The sequence below is a fragment of the Gambusia affinis genome, linkage group LG12 (assembly GCF_019740435.1).
Source record: "Gambusia affinis linkage group LG12, SWU_Gaff_1.0, whole genome shotgun sequence".
Lineage (NCBI taxonomy): Eukaryota > Metazoa > Chordata > Actinopteri > Cyprinodontiformes > Poeciliidae > Gambusia > Gambusia affinis.
Window position 1 is genome coordinate 4,720,351 of NC_057879.1, and position 17,579 is coordinate 4,737,929.

At 40.5% G+C, this 17,579-nt stretch overlaps 2 protein-coding genes across 2 annotated transcripts; one reads left to right on the forward strand and one right to left on the reverse strand.

The window, feature by feature from the left end:
- Positions 1–49: 49 nt before the first annotated feature.
- Positions 50–7,282, reverse strand: LOC122841445 (nuclear autoantigenic sperm protein-like). The gene is made up of 13 exons (XM_044134753.1): positions 7,124–7,282; positions 6,905–7,015; positions 5,671–5,751; positions 5,447–5,562; positions 5,129–5,365; positions 4,153–4,229; positions 4,006–4,082; positions 3,838–3,911; positions 3,229–3,417; positions 3,009–3,154; positions 2,617–2,688; positions 2,146–2,223; positions 50–469 (listed from the first exon to the last, which is right to left on the reverse strand). The coding sequence occupies exons 2-13, from the start codon at positions 7,003–7,005 to the stop codon at positions 338–340; spliced, it is 1,380 nt and encodes a 459-aa protein (XP_043990688.1). The 5' UTR covers positions 7,006–7,015; positions 7,124–7,282; the 3' UTR covers positions 50–337.
- Positions 7,283–12,266: 4,984 nt separating this feature from the next.
- prdx1 (peroxiredoxin 1) lies at positions 12,267–17,151 on the forward strand. Its single transcript, XM_044135013.1, has 6 exons — positions 12,267–12,365; positions 13,518–13,634; positions 13,770–13,923; positions 14,017–14,139; positions 16,448–16,578; positions 16,697–17,151. The coding sequence occupies exons 2-6, from the start codon at positions 13,529–13,531 to the stop codon at positions 16,777–16,779; spliced, it is 597 nt and encodes a 198-aa protein (XP_043990948.1). The 5' UTR covers positions 12,267–12,365; positions 13,518–13,528; the 3' UTR covers positions 16,780–17,151.
- Positions 17,152–17,579: the final 428 nt, after the last annotated feature.

Genomic DNA, 17,579 nt, shown 5'->3' on the forward strand with positions numbered 1-17,579 from the left:
CGTCTCTGTTTCAACACACCCGAGTCAAATCAGGTCATTAGCAAGAAAGTTCAGCCAACAATCTTTATTAACTTTACAGGTTACAAAAAGGTTTAGAAAAACAACATATATATACAACAGCAGCAACACGGTGAGAGAGCTGGCCAGGAGAATGTGAAGCGGTCTGGCTTCACTGACTTAAAACACAAGTGAGGAGGCTCCAGGTTCTGTGGTCTTTATGCAGCCAAACCTGAACATCAGAGTTCTGAACTTCAGAGATACGTCCCCTGAGCAGAGTGCACTTCATATTCTTGGACAGTGAGCATCAAAGGACAGTGGAAGGAGGCCTAAAGACACGTCACTTTGCCACCTCCATGTTTTCGGCGGAATCTCCGTTAGCTTTATGGATCCCGTTGGTGTGGGGCTCCTGGTCGTCGTCCTGCTTCACCCTCTTCACTTCAGCTTCCTTTACTGGACTTTCTGGTTTCCTCTGAAAGGAAGCACAGGAAAAAAGGGCCCCATAGAACAGGGCATTCTGGGTAAATACAACCAAAACAAACAAGTCTAGAGCTAATGGGATAAATGGCTTGTGGTCTTTTACCAAAGACAAAACAGAAATTCTGAATATGATGCCACTTCATATGTTTAAAGATTTTTAAACGCCAAGTTGCGCTCGGTGTCTTCTTCAGGGATTTTTGTGTCGTTTCCTTCAGGTGTTCTTGGTGCATTTGAGACAGTGCAGAGAACCACACCAGTGGAAAAAAATGTAACAAATGTTGCAATTTTGATCCCCAAACGGACCAAGTCTACCGGGCTATCGCCACCAGTGATGTCAGTTACTGACGTCGGACCACTTTTTTCAGTAACGAGTAATCTAACGCGTTGCTATTTCAAATCCAGTAGTCAGACTACAATTACTTATCAAAATCGCTGTGCGTTATTGTTTTCTTTTGTAATTAAATTTTATTTCCTCTACGCGTCTTGGGGAGTGACCGCCGTTTCTATGCGACAGTATCGGCAGTGACAGAAGTAATGGAGGGAAGAGGGAGATGCGCATTTTGTTGCTGGAAAATCAGGAACTATTTTGAGTCTCGCTCGCCAAGTCCGATTATAAGCAGCTTTGGGTTTGTTTTTTCCCCCCAAAAGTCTCTTGCAGATTTAATGAGTCGAGGGTTGCTGTTTTTGGGGCTTGCAAATAAGCAGACGCAAGTCTGGCATCCAGTTGGTTTTAGTCAGGCTCTCCCTCATTTCCTGGATGATTCGTCCCGCTGTGTCTTTGTTAATGTATCACCTCTGAATGACGTCGAGCTTCTCGTTGCGCTCCAGAAAATTGCAAACATCGAGACTAATAAGAACAGAGCGATAAACGTGAAAACAGCCACGAACGAACGAGTCCGTAAAGTTGTGCAACTAAACGCCATTATAATTATTAATATTAAGATAAATGTCACAAATCTGTGCAGCCATCTGAGTTGTGGAGAAGCTCTGTGACGGCAAACACAGGGCCGTAACGCAGAACCTGGATGCTGGGGCCTAAAATCCTATTTATAGTTCTCCAAACAATAGAAACACACAAAAACACGCACAAATTATTAAAAGTGGAGACACATTGTTGATGTTACTATTATAAAATAATTAGCAATTACGTTTTGGCAAAGATCAATGTGACTTTCACAGGAGGCGGAGCGTTGTTGTTAGCAGCTGCTGAAAGTAACTTATAAAAAGTTACTTTTAATGTAACTTAGTTACTTCCCATATCAAGTAATCAGTAATCTACCCAAGTTACTTTTTCAAAGTAACTATGCCATCACTGGTCACAGACCCTGGATCTGTTCAGTAGGTCTGTGGGTTACATTGTGGAGCCTATTGCTGGAAATCACAAACTACAGTAATGCAGCCAAAATGGCACATGGGTCCCACTAATGCCAACTGATGCATATTCTACTCATACAAGAATTGGCCATTATAACGTCACTGAGAGTACCAGAATCCATCATCATCATCAACTGCATGTTTGAATTTGCATTATTCCTTGAAGTAACCCAGGATTCCTGTTCCAGTCCCATCTGAACCTTTGGATAGAAGTCCTTTAAAAAAAAGTTGCTTTAATGGAAGCCGAGATCCTCAAACTACACCAGGGTCACCGTCAAATGTCTAAGCGCTCACCTTCTTTCTGACCAGGTGGGAGATATCAGACACTGGGACGGTGGAGGGATGTTCACTGGTGCTGATGGTGCTTTGCAGCTGGTTGGAAAATTGAGACAAAAAGCCATTAGGGAAAAACAATGTTCAGGTGGTTACAGACACAACCAAAACCTTTAACTTTGCTTCTGACAAATGAGAAATGAACCAGAACTAGTTCAAGTTAAAGTTGGATCGTAACACTCCCCCTGCTGGTCATCTAGGGGACATTCCACAATGTTTGACCGATCAGGGAGAGTTTTAGTCCTTCCAGGAACCTCCTCTGTACTTTGTTTGGGTTTTGGATGCCTGGCCTACATCAGACCCTTTGACAATGTCAGGAAGCGAGTGTTTAAGAAATCAGAAGCTTCAAATATCTTGTTTTCAGCTGTAGACACTTCCCAGTGTGAATGTTTCATCCGCGTTTAATCTCCGTTGTTTCAGGAGCAGACTTACTGCTGGACTGGCCGAAGAGTCAGCAGGGCTGACGGTAGAATCAGGCAGAGCAGAGGAACTGGAGGCTCCGTCCTACAGGTGGGAACGAAGCAAACAAAGAACTCAGAACAGGAACTGCGGAGCATCCGTCAGCATTAGGGATGCAAACATGAGAATTGCATATCTACGGATTGCTAATCAAAGTTCTGCATAACAGTGAAATCCTTTAGAAATAAAGAGCAAGCTTCACAGAATATAAGATGAAATCATTCTGGAGCAACAAAATGTAATACCTGCGATCGAGTTATTTAAGGCAAACTTTTGTTTCTTTTCAGAAATATAATTTTAGATGCAGACACCCTTGTACTAAAAAGAAAAACCCAGAATAAGCAGTTTGTTCACTCCCAGCTCACCTCAGCGCTGCTCCTCATCCCCTCAGTGGCGTCCTCCACCTTCTCCTGGATCTCTGGGAGCAGAGCCTTCAGCTCCTCCATCTCCTTCCTCTCCTCTTCCAGAGCTTCTGGACTCTCGGCTTTGTCCATCATCTCCTGCAGATTCTCTGAAAGGTCAACAACGTCAGACTACAAGGTCAGCTCTCCGCATGGTGATCTGCTGCGGTGCCAGGCGCCTCACCCAGCCTGTTCTTGATGACCGAGATGGAGTTATTCAGGGCCTGGATGGCCGGGGCGTACTGGAGGTTCAGGCTGTGGGCGACCCCCAGCTGGTAGTGGGTCTCTGCCAGCAGGCGGCTGTCCGGGTCCAGGTGCTTCAGCTGGAGCTTCAGACACTCCTGGAAGTCCTCGAGTGCCTGGTTGTAATTTCCTGATGCGCAGATTAAATATGAGCAACAATATTCCAGCTTCATCGTCCGAGAACAAACGTCTTAAAACAGGGGTGTCCAACGTGTGGCCCTGGAATTGATTTTATGATTACTGCTTGATTTAAGAAAAAAAAAATAAAAATGGACGGGCTGGATTTATATCTTTATGGAACTGCACAAGATCAGTCCAAGGGCCATAAATCCCCCCGGTGCCACACTTTGGACACCCCTTACATATATAAATTTCCTCTTAGTTACATATTGTCACCTTCCTAAAACAATGACCTAAGACTGAAAATAAAAATAAAAATTGGCAAAACAATGGCCCCAGGCCATTATTCAAAGGAAAGTGACAACATGCCCAGCCAGGAATAAAAAACCCTGAAAGTCTAACGGCGTGTTGAAGAAGCAAGTCTTTTTACCCGACTCGGCAGAAACCTCTCCCAGCTTCAGGTGGGTCTGCGCCGCCATCAGCTGGTCGTCCTTCTCCTCCTTCCTGAGTCAAACGGAAACACGAGGTCAGACCCCAGCAGACGTCTGGATCCTGCAGACGTCTGGATCCTGCAGACGTCTGGATCCTGCAGCTCTACCTTCTGTAGATCACTTTAGCCACTTCCAGCATCTCCCAGGCCAGCTGCAGGTTCCCCACCTCCTCATCTTCACTGTCCTGGAGGAAGGTCACGGCACCGTGAGCCGACGTCACGCTTTCCGTCTGAAGGCGAGTGTGCGGTCAGTACCTTGTCTGCAGTGGGCTCCTCTTCACCGAGCTCCTCTGCTTCAGCCTCTGTCTCTTCGTCGTCCTCGTCTTCCTCGCCTGCAGAGGGACGGTGTGGTTATTTGGGCCACGCAGCTCAACCACTCGTTTCCATTAAGCGTAAAATTGCACAAATTGGAATTGTGGAAATAAATGTGCTTTACTGAAGCACTTTTTTTGCGAGTTAGATGATCGCTAACTGGATGTCACTACTGGTGGACATGAAGAAGATGACAGGAAGTGACCCGGTGCGTTTCAACGACTCGTCGCCACAGATTTATTCATGTGGGATTTTAAACGTGTTTCTTATTCGATGGGAAACTGCAATTGTGAAATTGCTTTTTTTTTTCTCTACAACATTTGCAGAATGTTGGCAAAGTTCTGAGCACACTCGTAGTGGAAACGCAGCTACTGATGCTTTACTGTAGAAATTAAAATACAAGCAATTAATTTGATTAATTAATTAAATTTCTGGTTTTTGAAGATTTACAATTTTTGGAAGGACAAAAAAAAACAAAAAAAAAAAACAACACAATTTTGTTTCTTTCCTCTCTCAACTATCAACTCCTGTGGCTTCCGTAGGTCAGAGTGATGTCGCCCCACCAAAGGCGGCCATCTTGTTTGACTAGTGTGTTTTACAGCTATTTATTTTTTTACAGAGTTTAAATTCAGGAAAACTCTGCAATGGAATATCAGGGTTAGGCTAAGATTTCTTTTTTTTTACATTTTTAATTGCGAGAATAAAGTCAGAATATTACAACAATTCGGACATATTAGGAGAAATGAGTGGTAATTTTCTGAGAACTCAAAAAAACCCAATAAACCTTTTTCCCCCTCAGAATTCTAAGACGTTCTTTCTGTAAAATTGCATCACTTTTCTGCTAATATCGACACCTGCCAAGTTTTGTGCCCAGTTGCAACAGAAACATCTCTAAAGTCTGGATAAATCAGACGTTTACCTCCAGCTTCTTCTGGCTTATCTGTAGATTCTTCCTGTTCAGCAGCTCCTTCAGATTCTCCCTCCTTCTCCTCAGCAGGCGGTTCATCCTCGCCGTCCTCTTCCTCCTCCTCTGGTGCAGGATCCTCTGAGCCTTCAGTCTTGCTCTCCTCTGTCGCCTCGCTCTGCTTCTCAGAGTCGGTTTTCTTCTCCGCCATGGCATCGTACACCTGAACCCTCAGCTCGTCTCTGGACTTTTCTAACAATGCGATAGATGAGCGTTAAGCGTTAAAGCCAACTCCCAGTGGGATTTGAAGTAGTTAGCCCCGACCCCCCTCACCATCAACGTTCTCTACGCTCTCAACGTTGGAGTCTTTGGGCTTTTCCTCATCTTCCTCCTTCTCCTCCTCCTCTGGCACTCCTTCCAGAGCGTTCCCCAGGACAGAGTTCTCCATCCTGTAATCACATCCTGTCGTTCACATCTGCAGACTCAAAGCGCCCGTCAAGCAGCGTCTTAATGAACTGCTGCCACACTTAAAGCTGGTTTAATGTTTTTAAACCCACCGTGCCAAATCCAGCAGTGCTTTCCCACACCAGAAGAACGCCTCCCCGCACTCATCCGCCGTGTCTCCGTACTTCTTAGCTCTGAAATTATTTTGTTCTCCTGTCAGCCGTCTGATTACTTGCACCAAAATATTCTGTTTCAAAATCTACTTCTGCAAAATGTTTGGAGGAGAAAAAATAAATAAATTGCCCCTTTTACTAAATAAAATAAAATTAAATAGAAAACCTGAACATTTTTAAAAATACACATGTTCTTTTGTACAAAGGCAATACGTGAAACATGATTAGACCTGTTAATGGAGATCTTACACAGAATGGACATGTAACTGCATTGAAATATACAGTAATATATTTTATTGAAGTTGGAAGGACCCCAAGGTTTTTTTACATTTTGTACAGGCAGTGATTTTGTACAGGCAGTGAGTCGGTCCTCTATTCTGCCATAGATTAGCTATTGTCAAACACAGAAAAGAAATAAAAAGTTTGGCTAAGCTTACATATTCAGCTCCAGTTCCCATTTGGGTTGTCATTTGAATGATTGTATTTTCCTGGTGACAAAATTGGACTAATTTGTTTGACACATAGCATTGAGACTGAAGATGCAGTAAATGGATGGACTTGGGGAAAAAAAAAAAAAAAACTTCACGCAATCAGGGTTTCTACACGCTTTTGGTCCAGGCATTTAGAAACTCAATCGTTTGTCCTTTTAAAATGCAGTTTTGATGGTAAACTGAAAAGTTCTGAATAAATTTAAAGTCGAATTTTTTTATTTATTTTATTTTGCTGAGGTCAGACCTCGAAGTCTTTTTAGCCTTAACGCTATGTTTCTAAGAGTCAGTTTAGAAAAAGGTGGCTATTGAAAAATGGGGACCAAACATTTTCTTTGAGAACATTTATAAGTGACAATTTTCACTGTAATGTGTAATTAAAAGCAACCATTGAAACAGTCGTGAAAGCTAAATGCGTAAATGCGAACAACACGGTTTGGGCCGCATTAACTCATTTCTATTATTATGATAACGCAGGAAACTGGCACAAAGGAGAGGATGCTTCACTCCAGAACTTTAGACAACCAAAAATATAGCCTGTTAGAAATACATAAATAAATAGACAATTTTTCGAGATACAAAATTCTACAATACAAAATGAAGAAAGTGTTTGCAACCTTTCTAAAGATATATATGTATATATGGTACTGATTGAGAGTCTTTTTATCTGCCGCTGGTGGACTCACAGCATCCCGCAGGCCTCCTGCAGGGCGCTCACCGCCTCCACCACCTTCCCCGTCACCAGGTACTTCTTCCCAGTCCCGACCAGCTTGTTGGCTTCCTCCATTTTGGCTTCACTGAACAGAGAAACCAAAGCAAGTGGTCACTTGAGTTTAAGTATGTTTTTATTTTTAATCATTATTATTTTATTTTTATCGCAATTAAATAAAAAGTTGCATACTTACGCTGGTAAACTTAAATACGATTTTGAAGAGTGCTAAGAAACAGCCGACCTTGTTGAAAGAGCACCACTGGCAGCGAGGGGTTCAGGACATGTGATGAGTGAGTCGCTCCTCGCGTGGACAACTGAACTGCTCTGTTGTTTCAATTTAGCGCGAAATGGGCTCGCTCCTTCCGGAGTCGTAGACAAACGCGGGAGAATTCTTAAAGGTACAGGCACATTTGTTCTCAAACAGTATACTGTATTGTGTTTTTGTGTTTCATCGACCGCTTGATTAAAAGGAAACTCTTACATATGTTTCATTTAATCTAAAACGGCGGTGTTCACCGTCTTATGAGAATTTCTTGAAATACAAAAAAGAGTATTAAACGATTGGAATTTAAGGGTAAAATTAAGGGGGGAAATTCCTTGTGAGAACAAACGCACCACGAAGTAAATACTGTTGGTTACCAAATACAAATAGGAACTAGTGAGGAGTTCTGATATAGATTAATATCCCAGCCCAGGGCATCATCCTGGGAGGAGGTGAGATGATCAATTTATGAATGTTCATCATTGCAAAAACTGAACCTGAAAAAGCAGTAAGCCATAAAATTATCAATGGTAAAAGAACATTCAGAATGTCTTTATCTTATATGGCTAGTTGAATAAAATCAATATTGAACTCTGCTTTAAAGCTCTTAAGTGTAAATTATATAGATCAGGTCCAAATAGATGTAGATTATATTTTAATAAACTAAAAATACTCTAATGTTGCCCTGTTCTTAAAAACAAACATCTATAGAGTTTCTCTATTGCTTTTTTTTTTTTACACTGCAAGCTTTCTTACATATAATATTAAGTATCCTTCTGCATAAGAAGTCAGCATACCTAAAGCATCAAAAGACCAACTATAACCAGGATCCAACAGATTTAACTTCATGCGTGACCTAAAGTTGTAGATTTATGAGACCTGTTTAGATTTATTAAGCGAACGAACAAACGAAGAAGCGGTGCAGCATCTACGTGTGCATATCTGTGCTGCTGCTGTATTATAAGCAGGTGCCTGTTTGTGTTTCTGCTCTGCATGTTGTCATCGCACCCTGCTGTGACTGAAAGCTCCCCTCTGAGTTTCTCCTGCTGACTTTCTTTCCTCCACCTTGTCAGAACAAGTCTCAGCCTGGCCTCTCTCAGTCAGCCTTTCACTCATCAGTCTGTCCTCTGTAGGGACAAAGATGCACTATACAGTATTGCACATCTGTGTATATTATGAAATAATCCATCCGTTTTCCATCCCCACATGACACTTTTAAAGGTGGTAAGGTCACCGGTGTGTCTCTTAAGTTTGCCATGGCCTGGGCATGATACGGCTTGGACAGGTCACCAGTCCATCACAGGGAAACAGACACGCCTGACAATAAAGAATCCTTCATTTTTAAGTTGTTGTTTTTATTCAGAAATTTCAAACAACCAAATTGTTTTCGGACTGCGACAGAAAACGGGAGTACCCAGTGAGGACCTTCTGTTGTCAAAGAGAGAACACTGAAACCCCAGACCAAACAGCTCATCAAGGACCCGTCTTGGTTTGGGGCCATTAGCCTCACAGCACTGTGGTGCCACAGTGAATTCAAAAGAGATGGTAAGAACTTCAGGAAAATGCCGGTGGCAGAAGGTTTTGGGGACTCCCAAAGCCTGAGTCTAGCTAGGGATGTAAAAAAAAATTCAAAAGGAGACTATATGTTGTTCCGAAAATATTCTAGATGTGAAGGACATTTCAAATAGCTGACAACAAGCCCAGGTCTGGCTGTACAAGCAAGTTCACCCTGGAAGTGGAACGCAATATGCCGAAAGAAGTCTCCGAGAAATATCGTGACGGGACCTAAAACAAACTCTTGTTACTGTTGATCTGAATCCAACATGACTTCTATGTTTCAGAGAGTGACTGAGCAAAACGTGAAGCCATCTGCAAAACAAACAAAAATAATACAATAAACCAGAAGCAGAGCTGGGCTCAGAAACATGACAATGACCCAAAACATAGCAGAGAATCCACCAAGGACTGCCAGAGGCTGAGAATCCTTTAATCTCCTGTGGCAACCATTCTGCTGCTCAAAACGCTTGGCTGGACCTACAGCCACCTTCTCAGAGCAACTCTTCCCACTCAACTCTTTCAGACCAGTCAGCAGAAATGAGCAAACACCCGGTGGAACTGCAGTGAAATGCTGGAAGAACACTGTTACAGGGCTAATAGTGGAGCCATGTTGTGCTGACTTGCTGAAGATGGAGTTTCAGAAAGGGCAGAAGTTCTTAAAGAGACAGAAGCCCGATTTCAAGGCGTTACATTGCGAAATCAAATTTTTTAAAGCCAAATTTGATAGCATTTTTGAAACAAATGAAGGTAACGTATTTATTTGATTGTGCTATAAAATGGCCTCGGAAATACAGTACAGACCAAATGTTTGGACACACTTTCTAATTGAATTCAATGAGAAGGTGTGTCCAAACTTTTGGTCTGTACTGTACATGATACTGCCCCTTTAAAAGATGTCGTTTTGTTAATTACATTTCTTAGCAAAAAAAAATGAACATTTAATGGTGTTCTAATTTTTATATGACTGCAAATCTTTTGTTGATGAAGGGTAATGCAAGAATAATGCAGTTATTCAGTGATATCACTGTCATCACTGCGTTTACGTCTGGTGGAAGAGGCTGATCACATTTCTAGCAGTTTTACAGTCCCCCCGTCGTATCTCTGATGCAGCTTTGTTGTTATTCCTCAGGGTTCACTGAAACTAAGACAAAGGGCCTCTAAGGGGCCCTTCAAACATCCAGCAGCTTCAGAATCAGCCGTTGAGCGTATTCACTAATTACGGGGATATTGTGAGACGGGAGCTGAACACAGAACAGTGTTTGATCCTGAGCCTACAATGGTGCATCTAAAAGGAGGTTTTTATGTCTCCCCCTCCCCCATCCCGTCCCTCTTATCTGGCCCTTGATGAGATTTCTATGGCAACGGTGTGCAAATACAATCGGTGACAAGAGACAACGGAGGAAGGCGAGGAGGCTGCTTAAGCTTTGAAAAACTCCTGTTTCCTTAGGTAAAACAGATTGGTATGAGTCAAGACTACAAAAAACAAATTTGTTTTGAATTGCTGCCTCATTTTAAAAACATATATATGTTTTCTTCCTCTTCAGGTGTAATTGAGTTCCTTAAGCTTCAACGTCAGTCCAGTGGCAAGAAGAAAGCCGTCGTCAAAAGGTCACTAGGAGAGATTTGCCACAAGCCAGAAGAAACATGCAGGAGAATGTAAATAGTCGATTTAGTTTGCGGTTTTTTTAGAATTACTTGGCAAAACCTTCAACTACACACTATTAAATGCAATATGCAACACCTCTTAGGTTCCACTTTTGTTATTCTGTTATAATATTGATGAAGAAGCATAACTCTTGGGCGTGCTGTGGTGGCATAGGGAATAGCGCAACCCACGTTTGGAGGCCTTGAGTCCTCGACGCGGACGTCGCGGGTTCGATTCCCGGACCCGACCGACATTTGCCACATGTCTTCCCCCCTTTCCTGGCAGCCTACTGTCATATAAGGGACACTAGAGCTCACAAAAAGACCCCCTGCATGGGGGAAAAAAAAAAAGCATAGCTCTCAAACACACGTCAGCAGGATTTTTGCTCATGTTTTAAATGCAGGGTTTTATAAAATCCACACCTATTTCACAAACAGTTTGAACCCAGGATAATATCTCACTAAGCCAAATAACGAAATCGATGCGACAGATGTCATAACCAGACAGCCAGTTGTTAGTTTAACTTCCGTTTTCACTAACCACACGAAACTGCCTTCATTGTGAAAAGTGTGCAGACAAATATGCGTGGCGTCCCTCCGCTTCTTCACCAAGTAAACAAAGCAGTGGCATGTGAAGAGGAAACGAGAGAGAAAAATCCATTTTGAAGCGAACTGATTAAAAGAATACGATGTTGCAACACGAGTCTACAGAAAGCAGGAAGTTTCATCGAAGTAATTTTTTTTATGTTTAACAGCTGGAGCAGACTCTAAGGATTAAAAGCTGAACTTTGACTCTTCTGAACACATATTTCATGTCACTGTTGCCTATGTAATGTAGCCTTATATATATATATATATATATATATATATATATATATAATATGATAATAGGCAATAATGGTTTTGCATGTGGCAATTAGTTATCTACTAGACAATCACATTACCTGTTTCGACGCAAAATTAATTCCATAATCTATTTTACGTTTAACTTCTGTCTTACTTTTTCAAACATTTTAATTGCAGAATTATGTGTCACACAAAATGAAAAAGTCTCTCTTAAATATGCAAATCCCATTATTCTCTTTTTTTCAACTTAAGAGGTGATACTTGAAAAAATTGACTTAAAAAACAAACCCAATTTACACATAGAATAGTGAGCAAAAAACAAACAAACAAACAAACAAAAAAAACCCCACGTATTATTTACTATTACAAAACCATCGAGAGTTAGTCATTGGTCAATCTACAATGCACCTGGACTAGAGCTTGTGAAGCAGCTCCACAGCATGATGCTACCAACATTATGCTTGACAGTTACGGTGCTAGTAGGTTCTACTTTGACAGGCCTAAACATACTCTGTCACTCTGCTGTTAAATAGCTTAGTTTTTGTCTCATAAAAAACTAGGCCTTTTGTTTGAAGTGCAGATTTTGAAGGTAATTCAATGAAATATACCATGAAACAGATTATTTTTATTGCTTGTTCATGGTGATAAGGATGTACTCTACACATGGAATTGGACTGAGTCACATGGCAACCAACCTCTTGACTCAAAGACCGTTTCCTGAAAAAAAAAAAAAAAAAAAAAAAGACCGTTTCCTGGTTTCTTTGCAGAACCTCGAGAAAAAAAAAATACGTCTAATGTTTTGGATAAATAATATATTATGTCAATAAAAATATTTTCGAAAGTGACTCGTAAGAATGGAGACATTGCATAAAAGGTTATTCAACACTTCCTCTGAAAGTTTCCTGGACGTATTCCTTCTAGTAACTTACATTCCCAGAAAGGGGGAGAAAGTGCAAAGTCATGCTACATTGTGGCGTGGTCAGGACTGGAGAAGTGAACTGAGGAGATGCGTCGCGTTATTTGGTAAAAGTATCGCGAGATTTTGGTGAAGGTATATAAATCCAGTCGACACAGCCAGCCGTTGCACTCTGTACGGCTTTGGATGCGAGGTAGAGTTTTACAAAAGGTAGGTGTTTTAAAAAAAAATTTAAATGACAACTTTTCTCTATATATCTATTGGTTTGGAGTAGATTTTTGTTTTAAGCTTCCAATTCGCGGGACTTAAAGGTCAGGGAGTTCTCATTCGTGTTTTTGAGGAATTCAACAAGTGTTTTTTTTCTTCTTTTTTTTAAATCAGAAAGTGGGACGTTCGTCTGTAAATCCATTGTGACAAGAGTCAGCTTAATCGGTATTTTCTGTCCGACATTGATGGATTTATCTGATATCAGTTTTTCTCTAGTCATTTTTTAATGTGCTTCCGTTAACCAGGTAAATACATACATTTCGGTTCGTAAAGAGTCATTTTTCATAAGCGCCGCGCGCTCGTCGACGAAAGCACGATGGGGGGGGGGGAAAAAAAAAAGTTTGCATTTATTCATATACGGAAACGCCTGTGAAACAAGAGGAGAAGTGGTCATGGGTTATGTTTCGAAAGATCCCAACTGACTGCAGGCTATTATATACTCAGGCCTATAATAGCCTGAGTAATTTAAATAAAATTGAATTAAAATTCAAAAACACTTAATTGACCCCAAAGGGAAATGTAATAATGTCCCTAAAGTTAGGCGTGACAATTGCTGACAAAAACATTTCCTGCAACTAACTGCCATTGTGTTCACCAAGCAGAAAAGTCTGGAATTTAATTTAATTATTTTGCACGTGTAGAAGAAATAAGGAGCAAGAAACAGGATGTGTAGTTTTGCAATATCAGCATTTCCTCCACCCATCCTTTACAGACCTTGTGTGAGCTCAGTAAAATTATCTAGTAAGCTTTTGTTTATAGTTGAAAATGAGCAAGAAAAAAAAAAATATATATATTAATACTATTTGAAAATTTTTTGAAGAAAAAAAATAAAAATCTTTGCGAACTTGGATAATTTTTCATCTGGAACTGTATTGGAAATGTGTAGGAACCCTGAAAAATGTAATGAAATAAAATATTAAACATTGCTGTAGCCATGTGAACGATTTCACAGATTTTGTAAACAAAACATTTTTTGTATTGCATGAGTTGAGCAAGTGGGCTCATATTTATATTAGACATTCCTTTTATAAAATAAACAAGCAGCTGTAAGTTTTCAGAGAGGATGTGTGTAACACTCGGCCATTTCCTTCTCAGTCTGACTGAAGATGGCTGCAGGCAACGCAAAGATTGGAAAATTGGCTCCAGACTTCTTGGCTAAAGCGGTGATGCCGGATGGACAGTTCCAGGACCTGAAGCTGTCGGATTATAGAGGTAAGACCTTTCTTTTGCTGCAGGAAGCAGGTTTTATTTTTTCAACAGACGCTACCTATTAAGGTCTGAATTTATCCCCCTTCCCCCCTTAGAGGTACAAAACTAATCTCCCCGTCTTATTTACTCTCTGCACAGGAAAGTATGTTGTCTTCTTCTTTTATCCGCTGGACTTCACGTTCGTGTGTCCCACCGAGATCATCGCTTTTAGCGATGCCGCTGAGGAGTTCAGGAAGATTGGCTGCGAAATCATCGCTGCCTCTGTAGACTCTCACTTCTCCCATTTTGCATGGTATTCAACAATCGTTTGTTGTTTTTTTGCATTCTCGGTGACTACGTATAGTGCTTCAAAATGCTGCCGTTTTCCTGTTTTGTGGTCTTCAAGGACTAACACGCCACGTAAACAGGGCGGTCTGGGTGCAATGAAGATCCCACTTGTGTCTGACACGCGGCGCACCATCTCCACAGACTACGGTGTCCTGAAGGAGGACGAAGGCATCGCCTACAGGTGGGGCGGATGTTGGGTTTTGCCCTCTGGTTTATGCACCAATCTCAAAATGCTTTTCGATTGCTAAAGGTCACAATAGAGCTTTGGAACTGACGTCACTGCGTGTGACGTTTACGTCGCCGGGCGCCATCTTGTATGGCCAGATACCAAAACAAACTTTTTCCGCCGTTTTCATTACGCTACCGACTGCAGTGCAGTTGTTTCAAGTCGGATATTGGCGCTCCGCGGAGTAAGGAGGGTTTAGCTGAAGGTTGATCCGATTTATGAACGCTAATTCCGGCCAGCTGTTCTCTACCGCTCCCTCCTCAAGCGCTCGGAGGTTTACATTGGGACCATAAATTTCCGAACCAAACACTCCTGTAAATAAATGCCTTGTGACCAACTGATACAAAAAAGTGGTAATTCATGCTATTACACGACGCACACTATCCTCTATTAAAATTTTAAGCGACAGACTGGCGACCGGTCCAGGGTGACCCTGCCGCTCGCCCGGAACGTAGCTGGAGAGGGACCAGCACCTCCTGACCCCACTAAGGGACAAGGGTGTAAGAAAATGGATGGATAAATAATTTTAATATTAAGTAATAAGTTTTCTTCCATAGCTTCCAAATCGTGCCCCGTTAACTAAAAATCAGTGTGAAATTATTCTACTAGACCGTATAGATCATATTTATTACAGTTTGACCCCTTTTTTTATTTAACTAATTTTCTATTTTTTAAAACGGTTCATATAATGTATTACCTCAGATGATCATCACATTTGTTACCTGTAATATTCAATTGCATACAATTCTAGGACCGGATCTATTTTATTACATGTTCACTTCTTATCTGAAATGTGTTAAATACAACAGATATTTCCTTAAATTGTGATCTAATTCATAACATTTACTTGTCACCTTTTATTGTTTACTCTGAAATGTTTTAATTACACATTAAATGTTTAAAGATGGGCTCTTTCATCTGGTTTGCTTGTTACATTAAATGTTTACTTCAACATTTAATATAATTGTTTACTTTAATCACATAAAATGTTTATTTAAAATATAATCTTTCATTACATATAGGCTTATTACTTGAAACATTTTAGATATCACATTTTTACTTGAGATGTAATTAATTTCATCACCCGTTTACATGCAACTTGAAGTGCTTGAATCAAATGTTTCATGAATGTTTACCACATTAAATTGTTTAATTGAGAGAAAACAGCCAGTTCCAACTGAACACATATTTATTTCAACACAAATGGTTGAAATATATGTTTGAACTTCCTCTTCAAAGTGTGCAGCCTTGCTGAGCTCTTCTCCGGGGGTTTCCTCGTCAGCCTCTCCAACTTGCTCCTCTTCTATAGCGTCCGCTACCATTTTCATCATTTACCCCTTAATGGGTAAATAATGAAAACACAGTCTGTAACTTGTTGATCCACCAGGGTCTTGCTGTATCGCCTCTTTAATCGACGCGCATGTCTGTCCGATGTTGTGGCGTTTACCTCGCAGTGACCCAGATTCAGTCTGGATTGAGCGAATTCATTTCATACGTCGGTTTGCCTTGAAGAGGAGATATCAGAACACGCATCGTATTAATACTGTTAATTTGATAAAACTAGTAAAATAGTTTACTTCACAAAAATGGAATAACCTCGATGTTCACTGACAAAACTTGGATTATGCTACATCAAAAATATAAGCTGACCTAAACAAGGTTAACCCACTTAAATGAACTCAACGTAACTGAACATCAGTACACCTGGACAAAATCATAGCAAAACATTATGACCAACACCAACAAAGTGAATTTAGACACTCACCAGAATGGACATGTCTGGAGCAAACTTGTCTATCTTGGGATGTTGGGGAACGTAACATCAGGACGTCTCACCGCTGATACCCAGGACATTTGTCTCCTTTTCGTTAGCTCTGTTAGCTTAGCCTCCTCTTTGTTTACAGGCAGGAAAACAGTGAAACGAAAGTCTCCTTTCCATCTTTTTACCGTTTCGGTCCTGTGATCGTGTGACATTGCATCCAATAACGCAGCAAGTTCAAACCATTGCTAATTGATTTTAAGTAACTTAGATTCAAAATTCAAACTATCTGTGAGACAGTCGTTTTCTCGGTTATGTTTATGGCCATACAAGATGGCGATCATATCCCTACTCCTAGAGCAATGACGTCGCGTTCCGAAGCTCTATAGACTTCCCAGCTTTCGTCTGCTTTACCTTTGGCTGATTTGGATTGAACCTGATGTAGCATTTGTTGTGAATTGTTCCTAAAATCCATACGATTCATATATATTTCCTGTATTCTAGAGGTCTGTTCATCATTGATGACAGGGGTATCCTGAGACAAATCACCATCAACGACCTCCCAGTTGGACGCTCTGTTGAGGAGACTTTGCGTTTGGTTCAAGCATTTCAGTTCACAGACAAACATGGAGAAGGTTTGTTTGTCGCTTCTGTTTTTATCCACTTTCTTTTGAAATTGTCCGCGCTTCCTTTCTGGAACCTCTCTTATCTTGAATCTACGCACTTGGGCTCATTACTTGTTTATCTCTTCAGTCTGTCCAGCTGGCTGGAAACCAGGAAGTGACACCATCAAGCCAGACGTGCAGAAAAGCAAAGATTTCTTCTCCAAGCAGTAATAAGCTCAAGACCACATTCTGCCGCCTACTTTAGCAGATTTCATTTTGTGATTGCACGTCCAATAATGTTTGAGTCAGGGCTATGTCATCGTCATCACACAGTGTGTGTGTGTGTATTATGTCTGTGTAAACTGTGGCCCATGGACCAAAAGACAGTAATTATGTTGTGGTAGCTATTTTATACTGTAGTCAGTTTTGACAGGTAACTGAGCAGTCAATCATTAATGGTGCATATAAAGGAGCTGACAAACGTTTTAATTGGAGCAAAGGCATCTGTGCTCAAAATGTTTTTGTTTTTTTTTTGTTGTTTTTTTTTCCCTATACTCTGAACAAAATTATTATTTCACCTCAATAAATTATGTGTTTCACTTATATGGTGATGTTTTCATGTTTGTCAACAAAACTGCTAACATTTCTGAAAACCCTTGAATTTAAATAAATTGTAGAATTAAGTAGACATTTGAATTTTCTCTATACAATAATTTGTAAAGATGAACCAAAAGCAATTTATATATATATATTAGGATGAACACACATATATATTTGAAATATTACTGGTATTCTCCTGTACTCGAGATTGATTAGGAATAAAAATTCTAATGAACAATAACGGGGATAGGGTTAAAAAATATTTTATTTATTTAGTAGGGCTTCTGCAGAAGCTTAATGTTAACTTAATCTATTCAAGACTTGCATAAAGGCATTGTCTTGTTGGTACTAAGGTTAAAATTTTACAGTAAATTCAGAATATTTACCCATTTTTGCTTTAAGTTGCATTAGATTTTTTTTTAAATTATAAA